Source organism: Echinops telfairi, unplaced genomic scaffold, assembly GCF_000313985.2.
Source record: "Echinops telfairi isolate 266 unplaced genomic scaffold, ASM31398v2 ScPeMD7_23;HRSCAF=83, whole genome shotgun sequence".
In the NCBI taxonomy this organism is placed as follows: domain Eukaryota; kingdom Metazoa; phylum Chordata; class Mammalia; order Afrosoricida; family Tenrecidae; genus Echinops; species Echinops telfairi.
The window spans coordinates 22,907,526-22,930,359 of record NW_022103920.1 but is presented as its reverse complement, the minus strand read 5'-3'; the positions used below and the strand labels follow the sequence as shown (position 1 = coordinate 22,930,359).

At 42.2% G+C, this 22,834-nt stretch overlaps 1 protein-coding gene and 1 non-coding gene across 13 annotated transcripts in view; both read right to left on the bottom strand.

Annotated features, from left to right (window-relative positions):
* The window catches only part of CADPS2 (calcium dependent secretion activator 2), a 382,815-nt gene that overhangs the window by 210,467 nt on the left and 149,514 nt on the right, over positions 1-22,834 (bottom strand). For all 12 annotated transcript variants that reach the window (XM_045288824.1, XM_030885179.2, XM_045288828.1 and 9 more), the window contains exon 7: positions 21,447-21,586. In XM_045288824.1, coding sequence (XP_045144759.1) covers positions 21,447-21,586 — 140 coding nt within the window. The remainder of the gene's footprint in view (positions 1-21,446; positions 21,587-22,834) is intronic.
* Positions 6,336-6,440, bottom strand: LOC115869249. The gene has a single exon (XR_004046069.1). It is a non-coding gene; the product is annotated as a U6 spliceosomal RNA (small nuclear RNA).

Genomic DNA, 22,834 nt, shown 5'->3' with positions numbered 1-22,834 from the left:
GAGCCTTGGTGGTGCTGTCAGGTGAGTGTTGGAGTGCTAACTGCAAGGTCACTGGTTCAAACCTGCCAGCTAGAAGAAAGATGGGGTGTCAGCTTCAAAAAGATCTACAGTCTCAAAAACCCTACGAAGAGTTGCTATGAGTCTACATGGACATCATGACAATGAGTTTTACACTCACTCAGCTGTCCGAAATATTCTCTATGATCATATTTGCACAACAAAGACAGAAGACATGGCCAAGAAGTCATGGATCGAGTTTAGTAGCACTTCAGTCATTGGAACATAAACAATTACAACCCTAAGTTTGCTCTTGGTGACCAAACCCGAGAGTGGTGGAGTTTTCTGTAGCTGATTTGTACACATGGATTCTGTGCTGAAAGAACCCTGGTGGCGTAGTGGTTATGCATTGGGCTTTGATTTGCAGGGTTGACAGTTCAAAACCCCCAGCAGCTCCACAGGAGACAGACAGGGCTTTCTACTGCTGTAAAGAGTTACCGTCTCAGAAACCCACAGGGGCAGTTCTACTCTGCCCTATAGGGTTGCTATGAGTCAGTACTGATTCGATGGCAGTGAGTTAGGTTTTGGTTTACCACTGTGCTGAAGGGCTGTGTGCAGGACTGCCATACCAGGACACAGGCTGGTCGCATAGTGCCAGGCTCGCGTGAAGCCAGGTGGCAGGGCAGCAGAGGCACATACTTCCTGGCCTTACAAGGACCAGGCATCCTGTTGAACTTGACACATCTGAGCAACACATGACTCCTCTGTGTCTAGAGCACTCATGCCCACGTATGGTCCCTGTGCAGCTGGGGATTAAAATCATGGTGGGACAGAGTGATTGCAGCATCCCAGCCCTGCCCCACTACTGTGCTTCTCAAAACAGCACACTCCTGGGCTGGAGAGAGACGCCCTGGGGAGGGCTTTTCCTTGGGCCAGAAAAGCAGTTTCTTGTTGCTTTTGGAGCAAAGCAGTTTTCAGAGCAGAGAAGGAATCCAGCTGCTTTAGAAACGGGAGGCTGCGCTGCTGGGGATCAAATCATGGTGTCAACAGGCACCAGGCTGAAGGCTTCCCCTGGAACCCGCTGGGTGGGGAAAACAACAGTAACAACCAACCAAGCAAAACTCAAGTCATCAACCAGTGAAAACTATTGGCACAGAGTGTGGAGACTGTGCAAAAAAACTCAAAACCAAAGTCAATGTCATCATGCTAATCTTGACTCACAGCAACAGGGTTATGTGTTAGGCTGCTAACCGCAAGGTCAGCAGTTTGAAACCACCAAGCTGATCAAGGAGGGAAAGATGAGGCTTTCTACTCCCATAAAGGTTTACACTCTTGGAAACCTACAGGGGCGTTTCTACTCAGTCCTCTATGGTCATCATGGGTGGAGGATGTGCAACATGAAGAAAGTGTAACATGTCTGGAAATACAGCATTCTTAAGTGATCACCCTCGGGGGTGAGAGAGGAAGTTAAATCAATAGCTGCAAAATGGCTTCAGAGCCTGGCTGAAGATAGGCTCTGAAGGTCTATCACAGAAATACAAACAAACAAAAATGGGATTTCTCTTTGCAGGGCATGGAGTCTTGAGTTCCACCACCCTGAGCACTCTCTTCCCCACAAGCATGCCTTCTTAACATCAGCCATCTCTTGGGCTAGCCTGGCTTCAGGTGGCATTCGTGTTTTGTAAACCTGTACTGCAGTATTGCCAAGAGGCTTTAGAGAACAAGCTCTTGAACCAAACACATTTGTGTTCAGACCCTGGCTATTTATTAGCTTTGGGACTGGACAAACTCCTTAACCTCTTGATGACCTAGTAATCCCACCGATAAATTGATATGACTGGAGCGATCACATAGTATGGTGAGAATTAAATATGAAAATATTTTTAAACGATTTAGGCCTTGCATGAACATTGGTTTCTTTATTTTGGTGTTCAAGTATCAGAAGCCATCTGTTGCAACCCTTTGCTAAAAGTTTAACAGATGGATACTCTAAAAAGGTAACAGTCGACCAGCATGTAATACATGCTCTATTAAAAAAATTCAGGCTACTCTTAGGAATCTTTCCAGTACATTCCTATCACTGTACAGAAAGAGCACACCTACTACAGTGACAATGAACATCCCTGATGAGAACACCTGCATGTGCAAGGCCTTGACAAGAGCCCTATGTCACCGAGAATATGTTTCAAATGTTAACGGTCAGAGTTGCAAGTTGATGGGATACGGTATGGAGTCCAGCACTAGTAGAAGTGATTCACACGTTTATTGGAGACTCTTAGAACTTATGTTTTAAAGTCACTGTACATCTTATTCTGAATTTTTGAACAATATTTGAGGGTAAAAGAGGATAACAAGAGCTTAGAGAATACCTTGGACTTGACCTCCCTCATGGACAAGGAGGAGCACCTGGAATGGGCAGGCCCCCTTTGTAACCGGGTCTTCGCAAACACAGACTTTCCCATATTTAAATGAATCTTTGTGAAGTAGGGCAAACGTTCATGCGGAAGCGTGATGAAAAGTTGAAATAGAGATGGCTGTGAGGGAAGGTTAATACCTGAGAAGGCTTTCAAGAAGCATGAAGGGATAGAATTATTTACCCACGACATACACATGCAACTGTGTGTTCTAGGTAGCTGCAGAAACATAACTGCAAATGGGGAAAAGCAAAGAGGAGAACAAAAGGCCCCACTTCTGAGAGTTCAGAGCACAACCCACCAAGGGCACGAGCTCAAAGAATAGAAAGACTATAATTCATAAATGATCATGGCTTCATGAGGGAGGGTGGGGGTGGGAGGGGGAAAATGAGTAGCTGATACCAAGGGCTCAAGTAGAAAGAAAATGGTTTGAAAATGATGACAGCAAATGTACAAATGTACTTGACACAATGGATGGATTGTGATGAAAGTTGTACGGGCCCCCAATAAAATGATTTAAAAAATGGATAGTAAAATCCCCCAATAAATAAAATAAAAATAAAAGAATTTAATATGGAGACAATTGTAAAAAAAAAAAAAGAAATGTACCAATGGGAGTGCAAAGAAATATTCTTATTCTCCCTTCAACATGAGAGGGAATTAAAGATGAAACTAGTTGAGACAGTAAACCAAGGACTGATATAAACAAACCAGAACAAAACAACAAACACATTCCATTGGCCCATTCCTCTAGAAGGGGAAACCAAACATAAATAACAAAGCAAACAAAATGAAACCAGAATCATAACAAAGCCACACTCAGAAATTACATAATAAAATGTCAACATTATTGAGAAAACAAAGAAATACAAGAAATGAATTTAAATGCTGCATCCCAGAAGTTGGAAAACCACATCCCAACAAACCTAGAAAGACAAGAAAGGAAACAACGATTTGAACAGAAATCAATGAACTGTGGGTGCAAGCAGCACAGCTAAGTGCTGGTCTTTTACAGAGCAGTGAAATAAACAAGCAAAAGCAAAAACTAACTGTTTTAGGAATAATGAAAATGCAAGAGAATGATGTAAAGACAAATGAAATGAAGAAGAATGGGTTGGAAAAAGGAAAGATAAAGTTCTTAAAACACTAAAACTTCTGGCCCTCTAGTGCAGGGGTCCTCAAACTTTTGAAACAGGGGGCCAGTTCACTGTCCCTCAGACCGTTGGAGGACCGGACTATAGTTAAAAACAAAAACAAACTATGAACAAATTCCTATGCACACTGCACATATCTTATTTTGAAGTAAAAAACAAAGGGGGCAAAACCACCAGGCTGGCCGGATAAATGTTGTTGGCGGGTCGCATGTGGCCCATGGGCCATAGTTTGAGGACCCTGCTCTAGTGCTCTAGACTATAGCAACGCTGCAGGACACAGTAGAGCTGCCTCGTCAGGTCTTGGAGGCTGGGAATGTGACTGTAAGCAGAAACCCTCATGTTTCTCCAGGAGAGCAGCTGGTTATTTTGAACGTCTACTTTAGTGGGTAGCAGCTCAGCACAAAATCCAGGACACACGGCTCCTTAGCTATAGACATTGAGAGGGTCTTCATTCATTGCATTCCACTATATAAAACAAAAGAAACATTACTTCCTTATCATCCAAAAAGCAGCTGTTGAAAGGTACGTGATAAGAACTTTGAATAAGAATAGGTAGGAGAAGAGGATTGTACATAGAACAGTTAATCTGGAAAGCAACCAGGGAAAACTCAGTGCAATAGTGGCTCCCTGATCCCTGGTTTTATATGGTGGAGAACGCATGGTCCACGATTGGACATAAACAACACTGATCACCAGAGCACTGTTTATGATGACCCAACTGAAACAATTTGGTGTTCATCATTTGGGGACTGGATGGACAGATGCCAAGAAGTACCAATTAGCAATAACTTAGAAGTCTGTGTAACAACTTATACAGCTTTTAAATACTTAATATTTAATGTAAAACATTGTGAAACGGGCTATCTAAAACACAATTTACCTAAGTTAGAAGGACACATGCAATAGACCTTTGAACAACCCTGGTTTATACTGCATGGGTCCATTTATACTGGGATTTTCTATTTTTTTAAATCATTTTATTGGGGGGCTCATACAGCCCTTATCACAATTCACACATGCACCCATTGTGTCAAACACATTTGTACATTTGTTGCCATCATCATTTTCAAAATATTTTCTTTCTACTTGAGCCCTTGGGGTCAGCTCATTTTTCTCCCCTCTCTCCCGCCCCCTCCCTCCCTAACCAACCCTTGATAATTTATAAATTGTTATTTTTTTCAAGTCTTACACTGACTGATGTTTCCCTTCACCCAGTTTTCTGTTGTCCATCCCCCAGGGAGGGGGTTATATATAGACTGTGATTGGTTCTCCCCCCTCCCCCTCACCTTCTCCTTCCCCTCCTGGTATCGCTACTTTCATTATTGGTCCTGAGGGGTTATCTGTCCTGGATTCCTGTGTTTCTAGCTCTTACCTGTACTCGTGTACATGCTCTGGTAGAACTGGGATCATGATATTGGTGGGGAGGAAGCATTAAATAACTAGAGTGGTGATTCTCAACCTATGGGTCATGACCCCTTTGGGTATTGAAAGACCCTTTCACAGGGGTCACCTAAGACCATATTTCTGATGGTTTTAGGAATGGAGACAACACTCCTCTATCCGTCTCCAGGTGGGTACACCCACATGCATATTCACCCACATAAGGGGTCACCACAACATGAGGAACTGTATTAAAGGGTCCAGCATTAGGAAGGTTGAGAACCACTGAACTAGAGGAACGTTGTATGTTTCATTGTTGCTATATTGCACCCTGACTGGCTTGTCTCTTCCTTGCGACCTTTCTGTAAGGGATATCCAATTGTCTACAGATGGGCTTTGGGTCTCCATTCGCACTTGCCCTCATTCACATTGATATGATTTTTTTTTGTCCTGGGTCTTTGATGCCTGATACCTGATTCCATCGACACCTCATGATTTCACAGGCTGGTGTGTTTCCTTCATGTGAACTTGGTTGTTTCTCAGCTAGATGTCCGCTTGTTTATCTTTAAGCCTTTAAGACCCCGTATGCTATATCTTTTATTAGCTGGGCACCATCAGCTTTCGTCACCACACTTGCTATGCACCTATTTTGTCTTGAGAGATTGTGTCGGGAAGGTGAGCATCACAGAATGCCAGGTTATTGGAACAAACGGTTCTTGCGTTGAGGGGGTACTTGAGTACAGGTTCAATGTTTGTCTGATACCTTGATACTTATCATGTAAATATGTGTACATAGATCTATTTCCCTATTGTCATATATAAATATATTTACATATGTACATGCTTGTATTTAGACCTCTGTAAATACCCTTTGCCTTCTAGTTCTCTCTTCTATTTCATTTTACTTTCCTCTTGTCCCACTATGATGTTCATCCTTCATTCAGGTTTCAGTAATTCCTCTCAGTTACACTGTCCTTGATTAAGCCCTACCAGGCATCCTAAGCCCACCTCACCGTGGATTTTAGATTACTGTTGTTCCCTTGTCCCTGGTTTGTTAACACCCACCTCCTTTTCCTGCCTCCCCTCTCCCATCCTCCAGAACCATAGGTCCTGTTGTTTTCTCCTCTGGATTGTTTATCTGACTTATCTAGATAGACATGCAGAGACAATAATAAGCAAAAAAACAAGGCAGGGCAAAACCAAACAACAAAGAACACCAAAAAACCAAACAACAACAACAACAACAACAAAAACCAATGACAAAAGAAAGAAAAGCCTATAAATAGCTCCAGATCTGTTTGTTGACCTTTAGGAGTGTTTTCTGGTTAAGTCTGATGGGGTGCCATGTCCTGGCCCCAAAGTTTATTTTTGGTATTCCCCAGGGATTTCAAAAAATATGAGACGCTTCACAAATGTGTGATTCATCCTAGCATGTCAAAGGACATGCTAATCTCCTCTGTATCACACTTGGATTTTATTTTCAATCAATATTGAACCCTTCTATAATCTTGGTTCTGAAACTAAGGCAAACAGTGGCTAAAGGATTGGTACTATATAGAAGTATTTTTCGAGAAATGAAAAGCAAAAGAGTCAAAGAGAAATGACAATGGACTTCCCTAAAGTTAGACTGTCTCTTTGCTCCCCTTCCCATATCCCCCCCTTCTCCCACCTGAGCCATCTCTGAGACAGCAAGACAACTCTCCTCTTGCTCCTCTTCTTTGGCCTGTTCAAGGTGTGATAATCTTGTAAACAGAGGAGGCAAACTTGTGGTACCAATAAGTACAGTGCTGTAAATACATTGTCTCTTCCGTTTGATTTTCTTAATAGTATCCTCTTTTCTTGAGCATACTTAATTATTAGGATACAGTAGACAATATATATAGCACTTAAAATATGTGTTGACTATTTTCATGTTTTTAGCAATGCTTCCTTCCAGTAAAGAGTAGGTTATTAGAAATAAGCTTTTAGCCAGTCAAGTTATAAGTAAATTTCAACTGATTGGGGGAGGGAGGGTCAGCACCCTTATCCCTGATGTTGTTCAAGGGTCAACTGTACCTACAAAGTGGTGCATATTTTCTAAAGATACTAAGACTCAAGAATGCATATCAAATACAGTGTGTGGATAAAGCAGGAGCAGAATGAGAGATGAAATCAAGGATGAAAAGATAAAGAAGTAAAATGAAGCAGGGTTGGGGTGGTGCACATGAAATGAGTAATCCAGGCATGGATCTCCTGTGCCTCAAATCCCAAAGACACTAATAACCAGTGGTGGAAATCCATCAAGAGGCTCGGAAACAAGTGGAAGTGTGTATACATTCCAAAAGCTAAAAACAAGAACACTTCTCGTTGTTTAACTCTCAAATGTAAACCCTATAATTGTTGAGCCAAGCATGAAATATGATTTTAATTTTATACAATAACAATTTGAAGGAGAAAGATAGGGCTTTCTACTTCCATAAAGAGTTGAAGTCTAAGAAATTCAGAGGGGGCAACTCTAACCTGTCCCGTGGGGTCATTATGCATCTGCATCAAGTCGATGGCAGTGAGTTTAGTTTGGTTTTTTCCTGGCATATCCTTAATCGGGGTGAAATTTCATCTGATGATTTTACACCTAGTTGAAGAGATCTAAAGTCAGAGGAACTCTGGTGGCATCGTGGATTATGCTTTGGGTTGCTAACCGCAGAGTCAGCAGTTCAAAACCACCAGCCACTTTCTCCTGTCAAGTTACAGCATTGGAAACCCACAGGAGCAATTCTACCCTGTCCTATTGGGTCGCTATGAATTGGAATTGGTTTGATGACAGGGAGTGAAAGGTGTCTAAAATGTTTCAAGTCCCATTTGATAATGGGTTTCCTTCTCCTGGTAATACATTTATTAAGCTGTCTTTTTTTTTTTGTTAATCTAGTTTAACCAACAATTTTTCAAAGATAAAATCAAGAATTTTAAGACTATTAATCACACCAATCAGTTATCTTGTAGTCTGTGTGAAATTTGGAATTGTGGTAAATGCTGAAACAAAATAATGGGAGAAAAAAACCATTACTCTAGCAAGTAACTTAGGAGTTCGACTTATTAGTGTTAAAACAGCAATTCAAAAATTATGCTAACTTTTACAAGGCTCTAGACTCCTCTTTCAAGTCCAATATTCCAATGAAAAAAGCAAATCGTGCCAAATTAAAGAAACATTTAAAATGTTGTGATTGTTAACCTGCCTTAACCATTGATCACTGCAACAAATTCTGTTGTGGGTACACTCCTAAATCTGGAACTAAATCTGTATCTTAGCTCTCCTTACAAGGATTCAAACTAATTACTTCAGAAGGAATACAGAACGATGCATTTAATTAGTAATGCATCTCCTGGCAATTAAGATTCTCCTGCTTCACTCAGCAATTAAAATGGCAGGGCATATTATTAAGGTTCCACAATTCTTCATACCTCTTCCTGACAATTACCATGGGAGACATGAAAGGCAAGATGGTAGCAGCGATCCATTCACTGAATATTTGATAGCACAAGATACACACTCTCCTCCTTGCCTAGTAATTTTTTATTTCACTCACAGTACCTATCAATCATTAATGCAATTTGTGCTCTGTTCCAGAAAGTTCAATTTTTTTCCTGTTAGATAATTTATTACAATGATTGGTTTTGCAGAAATGGAACTTGTAGGGATAATTTTAATTAAGAAATAATTTTTAACCCGTTCATTCACGAGACACTGTCAGAGGTCAGAGCATTAAATGTGGGGAGACTGCTGACTACTGTTAAAAGGCATCCATGCTGGGACAGAGAATTGTGGCAAAGGAAGAGGGGATTCCTCTGGCCTTAGCCTGTGGCCTCCTGCCATGTGGCTCAGCTTTTGACCCAGTGGAAGGAAGGGGCCCTTTCAAGGAAGAGCCAAGTTCAAAGCAGTGTTCTCACCTCTTTGGTTTCCTGTGGTGTCAAAGGGCCCAGACAAAACCAAACCCACCGCCATCAAGCTTATTCCCATTGCTAAGGCCCCAGACAGTGGCTGCAAAGCTTTGTAAGTCTTTTTTTGAGCAGACAGCCTCATCTTTCTCCAACAGAGTGGCCGGTAGGTTTGAAGGCCAGTTCTTGGATTAAGGACCCAACGTTTACCAGGAAGTACCAGGAAGCACTCAAAACCAGTGCAGCAGGCTGAAGCAGAGTGCACGTGGCCATTCACTTGGGAGCATGTTCATGAATTATAGAAAACACAAAGTCCTGTTCGTGGTATCCATGTGCTTGCTGTTGGGGTGGTCGTTGTTAAGTGCCAACTCCTAGCAATCCTATAGAAGACAGATCCAAACGCTGCCCAGTCCAGTGCCACCCTCCCCATTGTAGTTATGCGTGCAGCCCACTGGGATGGATCCATGGTTACAATCCACAGAGTTGAAGGCCTTCGCATAGTCAATAAAACACAGATCAACATCTTCCAGATCTCCCTCTAACATCGACAACGATATCCTGCATTCCCCATCCTCTTCTGAACCCAGCTTGAATTGCTGGCAGCTTCATGTTTATGTCCTGCTACAATCTTAAAACAAATTAGCAGCAAAGGTTTACTTGCATGTGTTATCAATGATATTGGCTGATACATTCTGCATTCTATGGGGGTCTCCTATCTTTGGAATCGGCACAGATATGGATCTCTCCTAGTCAGTTGACCAGGTCCCTGTCTTCTGAATGTCTTTGTATAATGAGTGACTGCTTCTAGCCATTCATTGGCTTGTTGAAACATTTTAATTGGTATTCCACTAATTCTTGGAATGTCGTCTTTCATTCATGCCGTCAGGGCATCTTGGACTTTTTCCTTCAATACCATTGGTTCTTAATCATACGCTGCCACTTGAAATGGTTGAATGTCAACCAATTCTTTTTGATGGAGTCACTCTGTGTATTCATCTTTTTTTGATGCTTCATGCATTGCTCCATACTTTGCCCATTGAATCCTTCAATGATCGCCTGTCTGTAGAAAAGTTAAAGCAAACTGACACTATCCTACTCATCACTGCTTCCCGCAACTATTGTTTTATTCCCATTGGATGTCTGTCCATTGGGACATCTGTCATAGTTCACTCCCTCTTGTGTAAGGTACACAAGAAGTCTTTCAAGGAGTCTCTGGTTGGAGCAAATGGGGAAGCACACAACGACTAGCTCCAAGACTAGGTGGTTCAAATTCCTGCAGAGGCCACTCAAAGGAAAAGCCTGGTGACACCCTTCTGCAAAGTCACAGCCGTGCAAACCCTGTGGACCATTCAACTCTGCACACACGAGGCATCCGTGGATCAGAGTGGGATCCTCTGCATCTAACAAGAACAAGACGTCTCTTGTATTTTCTAGCTAACTATTTTCTTGTGCAACTGAAAAAAATCAAGGCCAAGAGCGATGAGGTGATTTGTCCAAGTGAGGGCCACAATTGGGACCAAAGCTCAAGTCTTCTGGCTTTTGAACTAGAGCTTATTCGACGAAACCAATACTGTCCCTTCCTCCATTTTCTCCACTGTCCACTCACCTCTATCAGAGGGAAGTTATACACATAAAGAAAATGGCCAAACTTTTTTGACCTCCCACAATGTTTAAGCATAAACAAGCCCATGATTTTACTGTACTAACTCAAGGGTTAGTATCCCCAAACTTCTCGATGCCATTCCTTTGCAATGAAAATTACCCGACATATCTTTGACAATCTCTCGGTTTTGTCAAAGGGCTTCAATGCACAAAGTGAAACTTCACTTGTTACATCAACGCTTGTGAAAGCACCAGGACACAGTGTTCTTCTGGAACAGGAATCAGTCACGGAGGAAGAACTTCCAGAATCCTGGCAGAAGTTTTTGACGATGCTGTACAAAGCAATTTCTTTGAACCTAAGCACATCTCGACGATGGAAAGGTCAAACTGCACTTTCAAATCGAAGTGTGTATGCATAGGTATAGGAACACACACAGCAGACAGCTGTTTATGCATGTGCGTCAACAGTTTGGGACAAATTCCATATATCTTATACTCACATTCTCCATGAACTTTTGGAAACCCGCCTCATGCTCGAAAGTGCTGGCAGGCTTCCACACATTCCAGTGGCGATCAGGCCTCCAAATAAATGTTATTTTAGGTAAGGACAGGTACCAAGCTGATTCTAAAAGGTACACTAAAACAGAGGGATCGATAAATTACAAGTCATATTTTACTGCGTTTTAGGTGAAGGTTTGGGTTCCTGTTCAGACACAAGTTGCCCGGTGACGTTCATCACATCCTTCTCCACATGTGAGCATTCACATGATTTCTGTTATGGCTGTTTTGGGAGAGATTCAATTTTTTATGGGACAGGTCAGACCCATCCTTTTGTAAGGTCTGGTCCCGCTGAGCAAATGATACCTTGTTTAGAGTTTTCCTCCCTTTGGACATCAGACAGTGCCCTAAATTACACGGGGTTTGTTGTTGCTCTTGGTAGCTGCTGTCTGGACTCACAGAGTTCTGTATTCCTGACAGAGCAGGAACGGCCCCAGAATTTCTTGGGGGTGATATTTACAGAAGCAGAAAGCCAGGTTTTTCTCCTAAGGAACAGCTGCTTGATCCCCAGCCATTTGTGCTTGGCTTATGTAAGGGGGCTTCCAATTGTTGGTGGCAAAATTGAATGAAAAGAAAAGATCTTTTTGAAGTTGTGGGCTCTCTGGAACCCTTCGTATTCTAAGCCATGATGAAATGCAATTAAGATAGTTTGGCTGTTTGGTGTATCTTATCGTTAAGATATCTTCCTGGGTGGAAGTTACACGGAAACGCATGCAGGAGATATGGGGAATCAAACAAACAAAACCGCTTAGCTGTGAGAACGCACTCCCAGAATTGATCAGGTATTGTGCAGGGAGAGATTTCTGGGAAAATCATTCATAGGGCAGAGATGTGGAATCCAGGGTTGGTATCACTGATATAGAATAGCTCTTGGATCACCAAGGAGGGAAATGGGCGGATCAGGCTTTAATGGATCTTGCAGAGGGGGAAAATATGGAAGTTGATTGAAATAATGAGGACAAAGAAGAAAAGTTGCATTAAAAAAAAAAGAAAAGAAATGATTAGCTGAATTTTCCCCCCTGAACTAAATAAGGGACCTGGGCTACTTGAAAACATGAACTCAAATGCTGATGGCCTGCTGGATGAGGTGGAGGGAGAGGTCACCATGAAACAATTAAAAAAAAAATATATACATATTTTATTAATTAGTGTCAGGGGTCTTAAAGGCTTGTCTTCAAACAAGTAGCCATGTAAGTGAGAAGTCCACATGGAAGAAGCATATACCCTCATTAGTCATCAAAGGATTATAAATCATATAATCTAAAGTTGAAGGAGGGATTAGTATATCTGAGCCTAAAGTGTGAGGATCTGGTTTGCAGAAGGCTGCGGATGACAGTGGGAGTCCCAGATCCATTTGTGGAACTACATAGGAAATAAGCCTCTGGTGACCTCCTCTGTTCACAACTGAGGGATGGAAGGAAGTGGTTACTAAACAGAGTGCATCAGAGAGTTGAGGATACAAGATCAAAGGCAGACATGTGACTTGAACAGTGAAAACCGTGTCAGCAGACTCCCCCTAGGAGGCAGGCTGGACCTGATCTAGTTTCCAAAATTTTCTGTATTTTTGGTTTGTGTTGTGTTGTTTGATTTGTGTTGTGTTGTTTGGTTTGTGTTTGTACATAGCAGGGTGTATCTCAGAGGGGTTAGCTCATTGGGGTCACCCTCTTGAAGGTGTGTTATATGCTTTTCCATTTTTCAGGATATGAAACCCAGGATTGATGAGCCTATAGAGACAGCAAGTAGAATAAGCGTTTCGGGGTTTGGGGTACGGTGGTGGTGGCGGGGGAAAGAGGAGATGAGGTCAGGGAGTTCATGCATTAAAGAAATGTTTGGAAAGTGATTGTGAGAGCAAATTTACAATTCTGCGGGACATGGTTGAACTATAGAATGATTTGATATATCTTAATCCCAATTAATAAGAACATTGAAAAATAACCGTTAAAGAAAAAAATTAGTCTTATTGGAATATAATACACATATTATACAATTCAATCACTCAATTATATTAAGAAGAATTATAAAATCATCACCGCAATTTGGGGACACTTTCTCTTTTCTTGATTTCATTGTTCTTAGCTCCCCATCCCCCTACCCCTCAACCCGCCCTGCCATACCCCCAAGAAACCATGACTCCAGTGACTGCTCCTATAGATTTACCTCACCATGAAATTTATGGAGAGGAAAAGAACAAGATCATTCAGAGGTCTCTTATTATTTTTTTACTAGAAAGGCCATCTCCAGGCCCAGGAGGATCCAGAAGCTTCCACAAGTAGAGCCGTCACCACAATGGAAAAAATGTCAAGGCCACCCAACCCTGTTGCTGCAGGAAATTTTTATGATTTGTGTATTTGTGTGTATATAATAAAACATTTCTATCTGTAAGTTCATACATAATATTCCCCGTCTTCAAAGACGAATAAAGATAAAATTTATAAAGTTATGGATAAAAAGCAATAGTAATGAAAAATTTAAACACCCTATCTTTTTATGGAAATAAAAACCAACACACCTGACTTATGATGAAGCCATCAGAATGGCACCCCACTAAGAATTGGGGGCTACCTGTGCAAAGATGCTTCAAAAGTTTATGGGAAAATTCCAGTATCACTGAAGTCCATTTTCCCACAAAGTTTCTAAAGCCCCTTCTTTGATCTTTAGGAATGCAAATTGTGCTGGGGAGTTTCATAAGGCAAATTCAAAATACTAGCTGCATCCACTCCACTGATTTATGTATTAAAAAGGTACACATGACACGGCACAAAGAGAAACACACTATTTATATAGCAGTAGTATTCAGTCTTGCTAAAATTTAATCTTGCCAGTGCTTCACTGGGCTAAGCCTTCCATTACTATGTATCCGTGCAGTTTTATTCACTTACTTCCAAAAAAACAATCAGTAGCTTGAGCATTTCTGATAGATTCTGTTCAGGATTGTCTCGCATATTGGTGACAACTAATTTACTTTTTCTTCTTTCTCCTTTTCAACTGTAGATTTAATTTTCATAACACTATCTGTTTTCTAAGTTCCACCTTATTTTGCTTTCTGCCCCCTGCTGAGTTAACAGGCTGTGAATCAGGAAACGGCAGTCATTCAGGAAACGGCAGTCATTTAATAAGAACGTGGTGGTGGTTTGAAGTGTTCGCTAATACCGTGACTTAGCCACTAGGCTACGCTCAAGGATAGTTCAGCTGCTCAAACACACTTCTGTTTTCCAGCTGCACACAGGCAGCGATGTCAACTCAAAAGCTAGGTGTGGATCTTTTAACAATTCAAAATCTAGCCGGTGGTTCATTTAACCGATTCACCTAAGAATTAGTTATATGACAGACACCAAAAGAATAAATTAATCTTTTGTTTTGGGGTCAAATGTATATCGTGTGGTAATGCTCACTTTGTTTTTAAATCGATCAAATCGTCATTATGTTTATTTCATCCTAATCAAATCTACCTTTTCATTTGCTTGTAACTAGATCTGTTAGCTAATCTCTAGCAAAGAGTCATAGACTGACCAGTTCAGCAGAAACGCAGCCAGAGATCAGATATATTTTATTTTCTATTTCAAAAAAGATCAAGTGGTTCAAGACCTTTGCGCAGTTCAAGGAAGATACAGCAGGTACACGTGTGGCTGGGTCATGCGGCAAGGATTGTTGTCTCCTACCCAGTGGGGAGAGAACAAGAGAGAGGACAACACAAAAGCAAACAACAGAGGGGGGGCGGGGAGAAGCAGTAATCAACAGCAATAAAAAAAGAACTTAATAACTAAAAGGAAAAAGGAAAAAAAATAATCCAAACCAGGAGGGGAAACTGTAGGGAGCCAAGAACCTCAAGCCAGTCGTGGAGCCCATTGGGTGGGAGAAGAGGAGTGTAAGGGTGGGACGCCCAGCCCCGGCTGGAGTTGCTGCTGTTCTAGATGTTGTCTGGGATCGGGTAGCTGATCTGGAAGTGGTCCTATGGGCTGAATTCAGGATCTTGTTTCGGTAGGCACTCTGGGCCCACACAGTCACTCAGGGCAGGGTGGGTGGTCACTAGAAGGGGTTTTCTTGCCCGGTCATTGTCAGGGACCTGGCATGGTGTGCTCTGCTTGTCTGACAAAGTGGAACATGCTCACAGGCCTCCAGACACAGGGATGTCACACCAGAAGTCGGATCCACGAGGAGCAGCTTCCAGCTCAAACACAGCAATGACTGTGTGTATCTGTGGGCTGGGGGAGGGGGGTGGGGGGGGGTGGGGGGAGGAAGATCATGGTTGCTGAGTAGGTGAGGGTGAGGGCTGGTTACCATCTGATGGGGGTGTGGGGGACAAGGACGGATCGACCTTTCTTGTCACCATTCACCACGGCGCATTTGGGCTATCATGTTTCTGTTTCAATATCATGCTGCTTGCAAACGTTGAAGAGAGCCAGCTGACAATTCACCCATGTGTCTCTTCTCTTGCCACATTTGTTCGGTCTCATCTCCTAGCTGGTGTTTAATCGACTTCTCTAACCAGTCTTCGGAAGCTCAGGGTGCTAGAGTTCGCATCCACGTCTGTTTCCTTTGGACTCCTGTGACTGCTGTAGAGGGTGTGTACCAGGCCTCTTCATCAGCATTACACACATTTTCGGGTTCCACACTTTGCTTTAAGTTTCTTAGATCTGTTTCAAGCTCAAGTGCCTCCCACAGTGAAAAACCAGGACGGATGTGCATATGAATAATGATGAGGAGGACAGCGATGCGCTCCATAAAATTGTAAGGAATATAAAAATGAGCGTAAACGACATGTACCAATTAAGAAAGCTTAAAAACTTGCGGGTGGTCGTGCACGGTACACGTATCGGTTTCTCTCGGTCCAGAAGAGTGAAGGGAATGGAAGACAAATAGAAACAATTCTTGCAATGGACCCGTGCACCATGCACACCTGTATCAGGCTCTATGACCTTTAGACCTAAATAGCTAGAGGGTGCTCAGCTACCGGTACCAGTTTCTCTGCAATGGATCATGTAGAAGGTCCTGCGTAAAGTGGGAGGGAAAAATTGTGAAACAAAGCTCATATATAATGGAAGAGACCAGGCTGTTGGTCAAACAGAGATTGGTGGAACCCCTGACTATGGCTTTTGGTCACCCTTCAAGTCTGAAACTGAACTCACGCCTGGGGCTCAATTTTAAGCACAATTATAGACTTGTATATAGGGGAATGATAAAGGTGTGCACACCTTCGAATAGTCAACAACTTGGGTCCAAGGGGAGAGCACTTGTCCCAGGACAAAGTTCTGAAGGGCTAGGAAATAAGAGGGAGTAGAAGGAGAAGGACTAGGCGGGGTGGGTGATGTCACAAGGAGGGCATTCCAGTGACATTCCTTAAATGTGGAATCTGAGATCCGCTCTGCAGTAAGCCTTCACTCAATTCTCAGCACAGAGCAACAAAGAAAAAAACACTTACAAAAAATAATTATTTAAGGGCAACACATCATGTATGAAGGGGTTTCAAAAAGTTCGTGGAAAGAGTGGGACTGAAAGATAATACAACTTTTCTTCTATTAGTGACAATAAGACAGAGATTATGTTTAAGAATCTGCATAAAAAAGAGAGTTATTCCCCAAACGACTAAACAGAATAGGTTTTATGACTAAAGCCTCAACGTATTTCCAAGTCTAGTTCTGCAAAAGTACTCTGAAGATAAAAAAATGCATAATCCTCCCACTTACTGTTTAATCCTTTTAATAACTTTACTTGTAAGAGGAGTTTGCCGTCTTTCAAAGGTAAATTAATCTTTTTTAAAGTTGGCAAGTCTCTTTTTCAATTATTCATGACTCATCAGTTAATTATTCATTATAAAATGAATTATTGAAAGAACACGATCCAGTCCCAAAGCAAACCCTTATTAATCTACTACTATCAATCTACTACCTCTGCTATATTATTACTTTGGCATGTGAAAGAGTACTTAGAATGAAAAAAGGTTTTTTTTAATCTCTCTTTTTAAATGTAATTAAGTAGACTAAAGTCCATTTCTGAAGCACTTCTGGCAAAGACAAATATAGCTAGACTGTAGGTAACAACACATCTTCCATACCCATCTACATACAAGGCAATAGTCAAAATACTTTACAGAAATAATTGTCACACCGGCACAGAGAAACCACAAGAAGAGATGCTTGTGCATCTGTTATGCAGCTGTCTAGCCTCTTATCCCAGGGATATAGTCTGATATTAGCACTGAAATTTTTAATTTTGTTAGATTTTATTTGTTCCTTTCAATACTTGTGCTAAAAGAGTTTCTACTGAACTATTATTTGGAATAATAATAGTTCAATAAAACATGATATTCTTATCTTAACTATACTGCATAACACAGAACCATCTCACACATATGTTTAACTATGGAATTCCCTTCCTGGCATACCATAAGCTCCAGATACCCAGATATATTGGAAATGCATGCTAGTATCTCTTTAACAGTGGCACATAATAATGGATGTGGCTGGGGTATAAACATCCCTGGTCTCAATTCAATGTGAGTTTCTGAGCTTCATAGATTTGATTGAGGAACTAAGATGATCTATATTATTATTATTATTTAGTTTTTATTTTATTGGGGACTGTTACAGCTCTTTCACAATACATATATCTATCCATTGTGTCAAACACATCTGTACATATGTTGTCATCACCTTTTTCAAAACATTTTTTTCCTACTTGAGCCTTTGGTATCAGTTCATTTTTCCCTCCCTCCCCCACTTTGCCTCTCCCATGTCCCCTTGATAATTTAGAAATTATTCTTTTTATTTTTTTCATGTCTTATACTGACCGCTATCTCCTTTCACCCACTTTTCTGCTGTCTGTCCCCCTGGGAGGGGGACTATACATCCATTATTGTGATTGGTTCCCCCTTATTCCTCCCTTCCCTCCCCTCCCCCTCCTAGTGTCACTGCTCCCCTTATTGGTCCCGAGGGGTTTATCTGTTCTGGATTCCCTGTGTTGCGAGCTCTTACTGTACCAGAATACATGTTGTGGTCTAGCCATATTTTTAAGATAGAATAGGGGTTATGATAATGGAGGCAGGGGGTGGGGGAGCATTAAAGAACTAGAGGAAGGTTGCGTGTTTTGTCTGTGCTATACTGCACCCTGACTGGCTCATCTCTTCCTTGTAGCCATTCTGACACAGGCTACAAAAACAAGATTTTTGTTTGTTTTGTTTTGTGTCTTTGATGCCTGATACCTGATCCCATTGACACCTCATGATCACATAGGCTGGTGGGCTTCTATCATGTGGGCTTTGTTGCATCTCAGCTAATGGCCACTTGTTTATCTTCAAGTCTTTAAGACCCCAGATGTTATAATCTTTTGATAGCCGGGCACCATCAGCTTTCTTCACCACATTTACTTATGCACCCATTTCAGCAGATGATCTATATGATTGAGTTCCCCTGAACCTATAGTTGTAAGGACCTCTGCTGGAATAGTGGGTTATATTTTGGGCTTCAAACCACTAGAGCACTGAGAAATCTATCACTGTAGACAGAAGTTAATTCCAGAGCAGCTCTGGGGATCTTGATTTGGTCAAAATACCACGAATTCTCCTTCCTCCATAAAACCCACAAAAACCAACCTCTCAAATCAAACCCATTGCCATAGGGCCATTTCAGACATATAGCAACCCTGTGCAGACTTTGAGGTTACAAATCTTCACGGAGCAGACAGCCTCATCATTCTACACAGAAGTGCTAAAAGAAGAACGCAATGACCTCCGGGAAGGAGGCTGGATGATGCCAGCTGGCGGCTGTATTCTGAACATACTGAAAAGGATTAGTGCAGGCTTTCTTTTCTGATGGGAGCTGACGACTGCATCACTCGCCCTGTGTCCTGGGACTGTCTGGAAGCTGTCTGGGTACCAACCAAGGTCCTTGTCAACACAACCCCCCATTTCTTCTTTGAAAGTCATACAGAGACTCAGTGAACCACGATCAAGAAAGAACTGCAGATTCTAGAACATACCATGCTCTCTCACATTTCACGAGACTATACCTCTGTAGTCTCAACAGCACCTTATTTTCAGGTGCACCAAGCTAGCCACCCTGAGCTCACCAGTCCTCCAAGACTCATGCTATGCCATGTGACTGGAATGTCCTTCCTCTCCATTCCCCACTTGCTGCATCCATCCACGTTTCAGCTCAAAGGCAAGTGTCTTGTGAGAATTTCACTGACTTGCTCCTGTCAAAGTCAGGTGTCATTTCTCCCAGACCCACATTCTTCTCTGACTGCATGTATCAGTTAATATTATAATTATTAGTATGTACCTATCTCTTGAGTCATGACCAGCCAATTCCTTAAGAACAGTGTTGGTAATTCACTGAATTTTGTTCTGGCAGGAACAAGGCAAGCACTCCATACTTATCTGTTGAGTAAGTCAATGGTGAGCAGATGGATGGATGAATGAAAGAACTGTAAATAATAACTACCAAGACCTCCGTTTGCAACTTGTGCTAAGCCACATTAGACTTTTCTCTGCATTGCTAAATTTATGATGTCATAAGATAAGTCAGTCAAACGAATTTCTTAGAAAACTCCCTTTCTAAGAGTCTTGAGTCCCTGACTGGTACAACTGGTTAACAGAACATAAGGCAACTTGCTTCCATGATCCCACCCTTCCTTCTTCTTGAAGATGCCTGCTCTCCCTCTGGAATGCACTGCCCACTAGGATCAAAGCAGCATGGTTCTTAGTTCCACTCCAACAGTACAGTTGAGTTGACCCCGGTTCAGGGTAATTCTGTTTTCCTCATTAACTGTTAGTGCAAGTTGACTAGAGAAACAAATCCAGAGACACTCATATGTATACGAGAGAGCTTTATGTCATAGAGCAATTGCATATTGAGAAAACATCCCAGTCCAGTCCAGATCAAGTCCATAAGTCCAATGTTAGCCCACATGTCCGATACTAGTCTATAAATTTCTCTTCAGACTCATGCAACACATGTAATGATGAGGAATACAGGAAGATAATGGGCTGGTGGGTACAAAGTCTTGTGGATCCATTGCCGGTGGAAGCATCTCAATGATGGCTCCTTTGGCTCTCTGAGTGTCTCCTTCAAGGGAATGTGAAGCAGAGAGAGAGAGCATCCTGCCTCCAGGGAGGAAGAGAGGAAGTTCCCAGAATCCTCATGAGAAGGCCATGCCCACAAGGGGAAATCATCAGGTTGTGATCTGATTGACAGGCTAGACCCCACCCTTTCACTCTTAATACACTCAGGTTGACATGAGATTATTTAACTACCATACTGACCATCCAAATTATCCCCTGATCTTGCAGAATCATCTGTTAACTGCCTCAAATGGGTGGTTTGCCCCAAAGAAAGCCAACCTCTAGGTATAGGAATACTTTTTTTTTAGACTTCACTCAAAAAAGAAAAATGGTCACATTCTTTCCTAAAGGAAGTGGACACCCCTATCTTGAAACGTGGCTGCGGTGAGTGACTTAGGCTGAGAAAGACTTGGCGTTTTGAACTCTAACAGGAAGTCACAGCCATCTGGCCTATGACGGACTCTTTACAGCAGCAAAAAGTCTCCGTTCCCCTGTGGAACAGCTGGTGGTCTCAAACTGCGGACCTTGTGGTTAGCAGCCCAATGTGTGACCCATTACGCCCCTCCCCACCAACATTTTAAATTCAAGAGTTCAGACCTGCTTCTTTACCAACTACAATGAAAAAAGAACCTGGGCAGAGATGATGGCTGACTATGTGCCGCGGTGAGTGGGAGGAACCCCGTACCTCTGGCTTCTCTGCCACCACTCCTTTCCTCCAGTATTGACTTCTTTTTCACTCATGCACTGGATGAATACTCATCTTCCTCCTGACAAAACTCACACAGTCTTGTGGGCGGGAGCTTTCGGGAACCACATGTCACACTCCTTCCAACCACTGCTGCATTCTATAGTCCAGTCCTTAACTTATCTCGATGCCCCATTATTCTTTATCAATATAAACAATGGGCAATAGCAACAGATCTCAAGCCCCAAACCAAACTCACTGCCAGTTAGTGCATGCTGAGTCACGGCGACCCCATAGGGTCTGGGAGAACTGCCCCTGTGCGTTTCTGAGATGACGTTTTGTGATGAGAGTAGAAAGCTCCATCTTTCTCTTGAGGAGCAGCTGGTGGCTTCAAACTGGTGACCTTGCAGTTAGCAGCCCAACAGGTAACCACAACACCACCAGGGCTCCTTTACCAATCCAAATGGGTACCTATTACTTATTAGCCGGTAGAGCATTATATGAACACATGTACTTATCTTTTAAGGCCCCCATAGAATTAAACCATAAATAATCTAAACCACCTAAATCTTCCATTTCAGGAGGAGCTTCCTCAAAAGCCTGATCTGCTGAATGAACTGAAGGACGAGTTACCCAGCAGCGAAATCCAGTGATCCACGAGAAAACACGCCCCGGTGCACACTCACCCACTGTGTTTCATGTGTGGCGGTTTATCCATCCGCACAGCCAGTTTGATTTTTAAGTCAGAATCCTGGCTGTTTTTGGGGACGATCATTCGGTGCAACTCGGCGGACTTGGAGCTGTTAGAGGTTGGGTACAATATCACCTGTAAAGAACAAAACAGACACATTCAGTGCGCGACCCCTCAAACTCGCTGCCATCAGGTCCCCTGTGGCTCATGACAACCCTACTGGGCAGAACAGAACGTCCCCGTGGGTTCCCAAGACTCCAACTCTTCCTGGGAGCCTCAGATTTCTCCCACAGAAGGACTGGTGGTTTCAAACTGCTGAATTTGGGGCAGCAGTGTAACACTTAACTACTACACCACCAGAGCTTCTGTTCAGTACGTGATTCAGAGTGCCTATGGACTGAGGTCTTTGCTGCGACTTTTCAGTTGCCAGTCCTCCAATATATCAAATCCACCATTTGACTCCCTTCCCTCATAGTAGATGGGACTTTAATGCAGGCACATCCTTGACAAATATGTTTTCATACTGCCACAAAACTAGGGTTCTTGCTGCGTCACTTCATGGTGAATTTAATAGCTCAAAATACAAAAGATGAATCAACAGTTGGAAAAATATTCGATGCAGATCTAAAATTCCAAGAATACTCTAAATTCCTTAGGGCAAAGAAACCTCAGAACAGTAGATAACGTGCCTTTAAAACACATAATCTAAGATCAATGGTGAGGAGGGCTTAGGATACCTGGTGGAGCTTAATCAAGGGCAATGTCACCGAGAGGAATTAAAGAAACCCGAACGAAGGCCGGACATCATAGTAGGACAAGAAGAAACGAAAAGGAAATAGAGGAAAGAACTAGTAGGCAAAGGTCATTTATACAGGTCTAAATACAGGCTTGTACATATGCAAATATATCTATACATAATGATAGAGAAATAGATCTATGTACATATATTTATATATTAAGTAATAAGGTAGCAGATGGAAATTGGGCCTCAACTCAAGTACTCCCTCAACACAAGAATGCTTTGTTTTAATAATCTGGCATTATATGATGCTCCCCTTCCCTGATATGATCGCTGAAGACAAAATGGGTGCATAAGCAAACGTGGTGAAGAAAGCTGATGGTGTCCAGCTTCAAAAGATATGGCATCTGGGGTCTTAAAAGACTTGAAGATAAATAAGCAGCCATCTAGCTGAGATGCAACAAAGCCCACATGGAAGAAGCACACCACACTGTGTGATCATGAGGTATCAACAGGAATAGGTATCAGAAATTCAAAAACAAGCAATCAAATTGACATGAAGGAGTGTAGGGAAAGTGGCGACCCAAAACCCACCTGTGAGAGAATTGGATAAAAAGCACTGATGAAACACATAACTATCCTCC